At 32.6% G+C, this 12,052-nt stretch overlaps 1 protein-coding gene across 1 annotated transcript in view; it reads right to left on the bottom strand.

The window, feature by feature from the left end:
• The window catches only part of LOC142325193 (uncharacterized), a 75,204-nt gene that overhangs the window by 30,150 nt on the left and 33,002 nt on the right, over positions 1–12,052 (bottom strand). The window contains exon 2 of the mRNA XM_075366630.1: positions 4,442–4,723. Coding sequence (XP_075222745.1) covers positions 4,442–4,723 — 282 coding nt within the window. The remainder of the gene's footprint in view (positions 1–4,441; positions 4,724–12,052) is intronic.

Genomic DNA, 12,052 nt, shown 5'->3' with positions numbered 1-12,052 from the left:
CAAATTACAAAAAGAAAACTTTCATTTTGAATACACATTTCAATAACTTTTGTAAGCAGAGGTTTTTGTTATTTAAAATGAAAGCTAAATTTCATGGGTTATTCCAAAAGTCTGTTGAAAATTAACTGATTATTGAAACATAGTGCATACACTGCAGTCAATCTATAATCTGATAACATGTCCATCTATTCATTGTCCTATCCATTCTATTCAATGTCAATAGAATGATCAAAGAAATATGAAACTTTGGTCACTCATGCTGACAGCAGAGGACATGGTATGATTCATACTTTACAAAATGAACAATGTTATCATGAAGATACATGAAAAACTATACTGTGCTGATAATAAAGTTAATGTTATTACCATAGTCATGTAAACAAGATGCAAACTCATTCATTTAACAAGTAAAAATGTCAAGTCGACTATCAAACTAGAGCACATACAGGAGATATTCTGATATTTAAGAGGATTGCAAAATAATTCTGCTGATATAATTTATTTATTTTTCGCCCCAAGAGAGGCCAAAAATGATATCACAAGTTTATTGTAAAATCCTGAAAAGCTTAAGAAATAAAAAAATAAAAAAAAAATAGATGATCAAAAGGATATTGTTCTGTAAAACAATGAACAATTCCACCAAGCAGATTGTATGAAGGTAACTATATGGTTTAATCAGTAATTATTTGGCCATACTCTATCCTTAAGGCAACACAACATCCCCCAAGTCAACCGGTCCTCGCCGTTAAGCAAAACACAGTCACCTCAGAGTGTCGTGGCAGCAGTCTCTGTCTGCCCTAGCTAACCCCCTTCTGGAGTTTTCCCACCAGGGTCTCCCCAACTTCACTAGGACACACTGACCTTCCTCTTCCGGATAGCTGCTATGACCTTCCGCTAAGCAGCTACCCATCCTGTCCCTAATCTAATAGTTCCAGATATATGTTTCGCATATCCTTCACTTCGCGACCCACTCATATCTTGCAGGTTCTTTATGCCATCATCAGGGAGTCCCGACCCCTCCACTCTTGAATGTGGGTAGACCCACACACCTTAGGCAAAAAGACTACCTCCCTGGTCCTTAACGTCGCCATGCTTCGACCCTTTTTTTTTAAATTATAACATTCTGTCACACATACATGAGTGCACCTCACCCTACTTTTCCTGCAAAAGAAAGTAATAAAAAAAAATAAAATAATAATAAATAAAAATCCCCTTGATCGCGACATCATCAAGCATCGCATGGCCGTTACTTCCTCAAAGCAAGCATTCCATTCCCTCCTGCCTAGGAGCATGTACCCCATAATGTTATCTGGGGTGAGCCTTGCCAGTCTCATCTGTACCCTGATGTGATCCCACCAAGCACAGTTAAAAACATGTGCTCTGGTGTGTCTACTTGTATACAATATGAACACACGAGGGAGGCTCTTCTTCTGAACCGATGAAGGTAAGCCACGAAGTTCCCACGGCCAGAGAGGAACTGGGTGAGATAGTAACTTACCTCCCCATGCCTTCTCCAAATCCACAGCCCAATCCTTGGGATTAGTCTCTTCGTCCAGGGGCCCTTAGCGGTGGCATCCCACCGGTCTGCCACTCCACCAGTAGAATTCCCCACGTCTTAGCCTTCGTCATCCCGTCGTACCTTCTTGTTAGCTGTGTTGCTCTCAGACAAATCGGGGGACCCTGGCGATGACCTCTACTGCATCCTGAAATCATACGATATGCAGAGGCCACCTTGATCACTGTCCTCCTCTGGAGTGAGTAGAGGAGCCTGTCATTCCTTGTCCTTTCCAGTGCCCCCACCCACACCGGCACTGCATATAGCAGAACTGAGGTGGCCACCGAGAGGATGAGGTGTCTCTTTCTGGCCCGGTGTCCCTGCTTGTTACTCATTAGTCTTGTAAGAGCATCAAGGGTTCTTCCTGCTTTGCCAGCTGCCTACTTAAGATGATGAGTAAAGAGGCCTGATTTGTCAACCACATGCTGAGGTACTTAACATTCCTTGATGTGTGAACTCTTGTATCATTGACCAATATTTCCAACTCCCTGATTCATCTGCGGCCAACCATCGCCACCATAGTTGTTTTCTGAGAGACCAGACTCAGTCCTTGCTCCTCCATCCAGCCGCTTACCTTGTTGACCACCTCATTTTCTGTACCTTCAACCTCTTCCTCTGACTGTCCGGCTACCAGGAGCGCCAGATCGTCAGCGTAGGCAACCGCCTGGGTGTCCCCATGGCACTCCAATCCCAGGAGGCCATCGTGTACAATGTTCCACACAATTGTGGGCCAAGTACGGAACCCTGTACATGCTGAGGTACTTAACATTCCTTGATGTGTGAACTCTTGTATCATTGACCAATATTTCCAACTCCCTGATTCATCTGCGGCCAACCATCGCCACCATAGTTGTTTTCTGAGAGACCAGACTCAGTCCTTGCTCCTCCATCCAGCCGCTTACCTTGTTGACCACCTCATTTTCTGTACCTTCAACCTCTTCCTCTGACTGTCCGGCTACCAGGAGCGCCAGATCGTCAGCGTAGGCAACCGCCTGGGTGTCCCCATGGCACTCCAATCCCAGGAGGCCATCGTGTACAATGTTCCACACAATTGTGGGCCAAGTACGGAACCCTGTGGCACAACCCTGTAAATTCCAAATTCTACTTGTCCCACCTCCATATCAGCTGTTACCCATCGTTTGTGGAGGTAGTCATTGAGAACGGCGATAATGTACTCACTGAGTCCCTTAGCTCTCAGCAAATCCATTAAAACCGCCCAAGGAATGCTAATGAATGCATTTTGTAAGTCAAGGAGGATGACCAGAGGTATTCTTGTTTGCCATTTACCTCTCAACATGTTCCATGTCCCATGTCCTGATATCTTGGTACTCTGATATCCTGGATTTAGTACTAAGCAAATACCATCTCTCTACCAATATGAAGCTCTAGCTGACTACCTAGCTTTTAGAAACCAATGAAGAACACCTGGTACCCAAACATTCACAAAGCTAACTCATAGCTGAGGGTCCTGGTAAAAGTATTCTACAGGAATCTGGAAAAGCTGAAGTTATAGTCTAAATGCCTGAATGTGGAAAAGTAAATAAACAGGGGATATAATAAAAGTGCTCATCTTTTAATTTTTTCCCAGCTGATCAGAACTCAATTTTAGAAAACATTCTTAAAACTTAGCTTATACAAGTATTTATGATGTAGATTAAGTTAAAGCAACACAAAAATTCATTCTAGCACAGTATAAAATAAATAAAAACTACAATATTCAAATTTATAACAAAGATACTTTTATAAAACCCCAGAAAATTGTAAAAAAATAAATAAAAACATAATTTTTAACATGTGCTATATTAAATATTCAAGAACAATTAAATCAAACATGTGAACCAATTTTATTTTTGAGGTAGCTTTGGTTAACTAGATTCACTGTGTTTGACTATTTAGAAAAGAAAATGCAGTATTTTACTAAGCTGCTAATTGCTGATTACACAAAGCACATTGTACCAAAATTAATAAATGTTAATATATATCAGTTAATGTGTGTTAATATATATCAGTAAATAAGTAAATAAATAATAAGGATTATTATAAATCCTCATTTCTCAGTCTGTAAATATTAATTTCTTAGTCTATTATTTTGTTATGATCAGAGAATGCTAACTTTTGAAAAAATAAAAGAAGGAATTTGTTAACACAAAAATTATATGGTAATGTATTCTTCTTAGAAGAAAAGAGATGGGCTAAATACAGTCCCATACAACTCATATGGTAAAAGCCATTCTAAATGAAAATATATCACTTTGATACAAAACAAAACTGTCAGCGCTTTGCAGATTTGATATAAAATTTATTTAAAGGCTTGGTTTATAATAAAATAGCTAAATATACATAAAATAATAATAAAATTTACAGGTAAATAAGATAAGCAGTAAAATTTTTAAAATGAAATAGGTCTTTCTTTTAACATGAATGATAGCTTTCTGTTAAGCAAGACATAAAATCTTTATTTTTTTTAAGGAACGCTTGACAGGTAAAGGCACCATTATGATCTACACAATCTTGCAGTCTTGTATCAGAAGCTCTCCATTACTTGCTGTAAGATGCCCAGCGTAATGTATGCAACTTCTTGAATTTTTAATTTTTGTTCTGTTAATGTTTTGTGTCCTTTATCATATACCTTGCGCTTGGGTAAACCCTAATGAAAAGTCATATGTAGACAAATCAAGAGATCTAAGCGGTCAACCAATGTCTCCATTTTAGGTTTGATATTTTTCAGAAAAGATCTTTTAAAGCAGTAATAGACACACAAGCAGTATGACTTATGCAGAGTCTGTATCTAACAAAAAACAAATAATAATTACCTCCAAAAAAAACTAAATAGACATCACCCAGTATTACTAATGTTGATTCATAAAATCTGTCTACATAAAATACCTTATGAGCCCGCAGTGTCTTTCCTTCACAAGCTAAAGTGACATCACAGAAACTTTCCCTTTCAAGAAGCTGAGAGAACATGACCTGAAGATTAGAATGATGGTATTTCCAACGCAAGCAGTACTGCTGCGGTGTCTCCATCTTCCCTGGAGATGTCATTTCTGCTTGAGGCCAACACTCTGTCTCACTAATAGCAGAATCTAATGTCAGCTCGTCTTCAAATGGAACTTCACGTTTAGTTTTCACCTCGTCTATCGGGGTCACTTCTTCAACTACATTGGCCTAAAAAAACAAAAAACTATCAGCACAGTTTTTCTTCAAAGATTAATTACGCAACAAAAATAATAAAAAGTATATATATATATTTGACTGATAATTAGGTAAGTTAAAAAAAATAAATAAAAATACTCTACAGAATAGAAATAATCGAATTTTCATATTATTATTCCTGTAATAAGCATTATGGTTTTTATTAAACATACACTGTATTAATAAAATTACAACCTACTTAATAATAATATAAAACAATTACCTTTAACAAAACAGGAAAAATAACGGAGTAATAAATATAACTACAGTTGGATTCTAACAGCAGAGATATACCCAATAACTGGAAACATCAGGCAACAGAAAAAATTATCCAGGGAAGTAGTGGTGTTTACCACCAATATGAAGCATGAGGTACAAACATAAAAAAGCTATGTTTCAAATAACAATTGGATGCCTTAGATTATAGATATTCAGTGTAATTAAAAATGTATCTCATTTGTTTGGGATGAACCAATTCACATAAAGACAACATAGAAATAACAGAACTTTAGGAGGCTCACCTTAAACTTAAAACTATTTAATTTATTATTGAAAATTGAAATGTGAATTATTTTCTCAAAAAATGACCAGCTTTTTTGATACCCAGCACTATCTAAACTTGGGTAGTTGTGGATGCAAACTAAATAAAAGAATTTAAACATTCTCAATTACATTAAACTCAGTAGCTAAATATTAATTATTTCATCATAATAGATGTGCTGGAGTGGCAGGAATAGTTATCATTAGGTTAGCTTATCTGCACCAGAGATCAATAGTTCTATGCCTAAACAAACCAGTAATATTTTAACATTAATCAATATGTTAAGTATCAATATGGTCTTGGTGAAAATTCTAATTCACAGCATCACCTGCCATCTTGACAATCCATGAATGTAACAAGATGTGCTTAATTTAAAAAAAAATAAGGAAGACCACTTACAGGCCTCAAATCAAAACAACTGTATTAAATCTGGTGACTACTAAAATATCACACTAATCAGTCTTTTACCGTACAAAAATTTATTTCTTGGTAAGGTACCTTTGTCACTGAAGAAAGATAATAAATTTTCAATACACTTGTCTGTGATAGCTTTAAATTTAGTCAAAAATTTTCTACAGATCCAGTGGAAACCAATGTATTCTGATGTTATTTGAATCCATTTATAAACTTGTGGGCCAATCTAAGACATATGTTAAATAGTACTCTCATTCCCAACATAAAAATATATTGAATATTAGATATCAGGCTCTGATTGCCAGAGGGATTGAACCTTAGATTATTAATCCTTCTGTAAATGTAACTTAAAGAAAATATAGTTTCACAGACCATTTTGTAACCACAACTACTTTCAACACAGGAAACCCTTTCTGCTGAACTGTAAGGAATTTTTCTTATTTAGAATTTTGGATTCTTTTCTACAAAAAGGAATGTAATGAAAAAAATTCTTTATTTCCATTTTGCTTGCTACATCGAACAAAATTTTTTTGTGTATTTACACCACTTTTAAATTATTACATCATTTTTAATTAATAAAAATTAATTGGCAAAAAATAATACCTGTCTTTCATATTTTAATAAGGAAGGCAATTATTTAATCTGAAAGGTTTCATCCAATGGCTTCATTGTTCTATTAGTAGTGCTTAAAATTTAATCATGCTATTGATTTAGAAAATGTTGTATTCCAGTTTTCAATAATAAGGATTTATTAATTCTTTAGCTATAAGTATGAAAAGAAATTTGATGCATGCAAGCAAGCAAACATGCATGCATGCACACACAAAATTTATTAAATTGTAAAACAATGGATTTAGGATCCTATCGTGTAATGATTAACTAATCAAGACATCAACAATTAAATGTTCACAGTTATAACACTATAAAACCTTTTTACTTAAAATTAATTTAGGCTGTCACTTTGGATTAATGCAAGCAATTATAGAACAGATCATCTATAAAAAATAATGTACAGCAAAAAGGGTGTTTTTATTAAGGTAAAAAGGTGAAGGAGGGAAATACACAAACTAAAAAAAATTAATGCAAACTTTAGGAATTTAAACAGCAACAAAATATCCAAGATGTAGTATAAAATAAAAGATACATTTACCAATAACTTGTTCAATAATGTAAATAAATTTTACTATAAAACAGGTCTTTGGAAAAATAAATATTTCTTTTAAAAAAGAGTTGGGTGGGGGCCACATGAAATTAGTCCAAGATTTTTTTAGTTGTCAGAAAAGAATCATTGCTTATTGATAATGTCTTAAAAAACATATTTTATGAGAAACATTTTTTTTTTTCATTTTTATACTAGCTGGATTAAGTAAATGTTTTTTTTTAAGTTTGGATTAACAAGGTTCTACTGTGGATTCTTTCCTAAAAAATGGTATTAAAAATCAATGGAAAAACTATTTAAAAATGACAAAAACAGAACAGAAACCATTTTATAATGAATACTTAACACCTAAATTAAATTATCCAACAAATATTTAATGTTAAAATAGCAGGTGATTTTTCCAGAAAGAATAAAAATTATTAAAAGAAAAACTGCAGTAATGATATTGATTAAATTTAATATAAGATATAGAAGTATAAACTGATTAACTCCATTACAATAAAACACATGTTTTTTATCTTAAAAAAGAAGTCCAACTTATACCAATAAAGTGATCTAGCTTAAACAATATCATCAAATCTGTAAATAAAAACATGAAAAAAAATTCAACTGATCTTATAATTAAGTGATTTGACATAATTATAATTTACCTATTATATGAGTACGTTATGAAAATTAATTAGTATATTATATAATTTATTAGTTTTCATCAATAATTTATAATAGTTTATTTACAAGATCAGCGATTAAACAGGAGGGAGAATGAGAGAGAAAGAGAGAAAAATCAGCCTTGAAAATATTACAACACTGTCAAAAAGAGAAAAGGTGTGTATGGTATTATATATAGTTTGTTTTATTAATAACATCCTATATAATAATAAAAACTACCATAACAGACACCTCCAGATAATGGACAACACTACAGTGAACAAAATTTGTAGAATCATGACTTTCATACATTATATACTGAATTCTAGCCTCCAAATAGTATCATATTTATCATACTTATTTACTTTTCCTCTTCTAAGAAATAAATCAAGTCCAAATACATTTTAAAATGGCTGCCCAATTAACAGTAAAGAAGCTTCTCAACTTCTAACTGATTCTGGGTAAATTTTCCAGCCAGGGTTTGACATTTATTTATTATTTATATTAAAGCTACAAAAAATATGCTGTAATTGAACAACCCATGTTCTGGAACAGTGAATTATTTTCAATTAAAGCAAATTTGATAATTAAAAAAAAAAAAGAGAATAAAAATAATGCTGCAAATTATACATTTTATTGAACAAAGTGAATTTTATTTGTTATTTACTGTCATTTTTACTGTCGATACACGAATAAAATATAGATAATGAATGCATTTCCTTTGGATTTAATAACATTTCTAGGATATTTTTAACAAAAAAAGACATAAAATAACTCAATTATTTTTAAGTACAATTAATAAGTACAATTTTTTTCTTGCTGAGTGGATACAAAGACCTATAATGCAATATTTTCTACAAAAAATAGTGCATTAATGTATTTCTTTACAATATCTACCACAGTCTTTCTCACAGAGGGAATCTGAAGAACATGCGGCACCAATCAAAGTTGATTTCTCTGAGAGTAATGATGTTTACTAAACAATTACTCCCTGTGAAAACAAAATGAATGTGTCACTTGTAGAATATCAGCTACATTCCAACATGTTTGGTATGATCATACCTGACAGTATATTTGGGCAAGTGAAGAAGGGAACTGGAAAGTTCACTCCTCATTTTCCTAGTATGCTTGGCAGGGATAATTATTATTCTTTGTAATGGCTACATTAACTCTCTCACTTTCAGAGTAGCAGGCTGAGAATAATCACGTTTGAAACACAGAAGATAAAACCATACCGAAAGAACTAAGTCGAAGAATAAAACTTATACAGTAAACACAAAAATGCGAACTCAAAAATAAATAAATGAAGATGTAAAACATAAAATGTTTGATAATAGTTGAAGCTCCTTGTGGTGGGAAAATGAAATGAAAACTTTTCCACATATGAAAATAATCCCAAGCTCCTAATCTGAAACCAGATCTAAATGAAACATTGAGACTAATGCTGCTATATAAGAACTGCACATGCATCAAATTCATATGACGGACAGCTACTTAGCGTGAAGTCTTCTCTTTTGATTGCTGCCACTCCAATTCTGTAGACATATTAGTCTAGCCATGGCCTTCGTTTGAATAGCAACTGTTTTGTTGTTTTGCCAAAAAAATTATAAGTGTTTTATTTGAGCAAAGAACTGTTGTGAAATTTCATATGAAACTTGGAAAAACTGCTACTGAATCTTAACTTTTATTAAAAAGAGTATATAGTAATGAATGTTTATCACATGCACAGATTTTTGAGTGGTTTAAGCATTTTCAAGATGGTCGAGAAAACACTAAAGATGATGTTCGCCCGGGTCGCCCTTCCAGTCAAAAATAGGTTCACTGAAGTCACTGGGTTCCTGAAAGTCAAACTATTAATCAATATTACTTACTACCTTGAGGTCCTTGCTCAATTCTGTGAAAAAATATGAAAAAACGACCCAAATTGTGGAAGAACAAGGTTCTTCATCAGAACAATGCACTGGCTTGCATTGTATTGTCTGTCAAGTCATTTCTAGCCAAGTATAACATCCTAGTGTTGGACCATCAACCTTATTTGCCTGACTTGGCGCCATGTGACTTTTATCTGTTCCCCAAGGTCAAATCTGCATTTAAAGGGACAAGATTTCAGACTATTGAAGCTGTGAAAGAAAAGGTGGCAAGCTTCATGAAAGAACTCACAGAAGAAAACTTCCAGCACTGTTTCGAACAATGGAAAATTTGCATGGAACTTGTAGGGATAGAGGGTTGTATATATGTAAACAATACAGAGAAATTTATCAAACCAAAAAATGATGGCTCCCAACTTGTAAAGTTAAGTTTTTAGATCCCTCTAAGAACAAAGAACCCTTCTCATTGATGTCTGACCACTGATGAATCAATGTCAGTCCATGAATTGTAAAACTACTAGTTGTAAGGAATGCTGTTTTCTATCTTACTAGGAGCTGTTTTTATTGAATTACATTTCTACATGTATTTTAAAAATATTTTTATACAATTTTATTTCTGTAAAAAAAGAATTGAAAATATTTGAATTTAAACACAGTATATGATATAAAAATAGTTCTATTTATACAAATGTGCTGAGCAAGACAGAAGATTGCATTTCATAACCTGTTGATGCAATCATCAGGTTGACAGGATGGTCTGATGTTTCTAGAACACCTCAGGAAGCTGTGACTTTTGAAATAAAAACAATTATTTGACCACTGAATGGGTTGCATTGCATACTGTTGGGATTGTTTAGCTAATGAGCTTAACATCAGCACCTTAAAATGAGAAAATTTCCCATATAAACACTCTTGAATAAGAAACTTTTTGTGGCCAACCAGTCGATAATTAGACTTATTTATTTACAATAATGTGCACTGTTAGTAAAAATTAAAAAAAACTGCTAAAAATCTGTTGCATATGTAAAAAATTAAAAAAAAAAAAATAAAAGGAAATTAAGCAAGGTATTTAAATTTTAGGAAAGTTATATATTGACACATCAAATTGAATTATAATTGATCTTTTATTAATAAATTTTAAAAAAATCTTCTGTTAATGTAATTAGCAGTATGCCATGCCAAAATAGATAGAATATTAGCATTTCTTTGTAGAATAAAATTTTATTAATTTTTAAATTTGTGCATTTCTGCATACTATTATTTGTGTCAATGAGGCATTTTTCATTCTTTTTCTTTTTCTCATTTGTAACAAAACTAGAGAATCGCTTTGTAAGCATAAATAAAACCTTTTTAAGTACTTATAAGACTACAGTTAATCATGAAATATTCCATTTAAGGCTGTTGTTTTAATTCTATCAACAAATGGTTATTTTTATGTTTAGATTATCTAAAAGTTTATACCAATAGTGTTTATGACTAATATAATAGATAAGTCATAGTTTATCCATATTATTAATTTTCATTAATTTAAGGATTGTTTATGCATTTATGTTAATACTGTTTGATAAATAGGCAGTGTTATATTACTGAATTATTTAATTTTGGTTTTAGATTGAATTAAAAATTCTAAAGAAATAACACCTCTTAATTTGTTAAGTTTTTTTTTTAATGTTCGTTACTATAGATTTTGGTAAAACAAACACACACGCACGTGCACACATATACATACACACAACATTACTGAACAAGAAAGAAACAAAAAAATTGGGTAAATTTTTTTTCTACTGTAATTATCAGTCCTAATTAGTATTTAACTGACAGATGTATTTCTCAATTAATTTTTATTCTGCACCAATCTTTTTTGAAGTATATGTTTGGAGCTTAGCTTTATCGATAGGAACCTGAGATGAAAAGGTTAGAAGCTTTTGAAATCTGGTGGGACAATTTTAAAAATCAGATGGGTAGATAAAGTGACAAATGAAGAGGTGTTGTGGCAAATTGATGAAGAAAGAAGCATTTGGAAAAATACAGCTAAAAGAAGAGACAGACTTAAAGGCCACATTTTCGGGCATCCTAGAATAGTCGCTTTGATATTGAAGGTGCAGGTAGATTTGCAGGCAAGCAGGCAACATTTGGAATAAATAAAACAAATTGTTAGAGATGTGCAATGTAGGGGGTATATTGAAATGAAACAACTGGCAATAGGTAGAGAATCTTGGGAGACCTGTATCAAACCAGTCAAATGACTAAAGACAAAAAAAAACACTGTTTAAGTATATAAATTCTCATTCTTATCTAGTTACACATGAAATTAAACAAATATTTAGAGATATAAGAAATCCTAAACTTATAAAATATATATATATATATATATATATATGTGGTCATGAGTTTCAATAACACATCTGGGAAAGTTTACTCAAAACACAGCTCATGGTTTTAGAACCATGAGCTACCATGAAGGAGTTTTAGAACTGGATGTTACCTACAATGATGGTTACAGTAATGGCTAAATTAAAAATAATTGAAAAGATGAGGTAACTTTAAGTATTTACACAACCTGTGGTATTCAAAGAATTGACATCAAGATTCATAATGCCAGAAAAATAACGTTATAAACTATGCAAAATAATGGTTTTTTGTGGTAGTAACTTGTCTCTTATTCAAATTAA

Source organism: Lycorma delicatula, chromosome 5 (genome assembly GCF_047948215.1).
Source record: "Lycorma delicatula isolate Av1 chromosome 5, ASM4794821v1, whole genome shotgun sequence".
Lineage (NCBI taxonomy): Eukaryota > Metazoa > Arthropoda > Insecta > Hemiptera > Fulgoridae > Lycorma > Lycorma delicatula.
The sequence above is the reverse complement of the archived record's forward strand: the minus strand, read 5'-3'. Positions and strand labels throughout refer to the sequence as shown.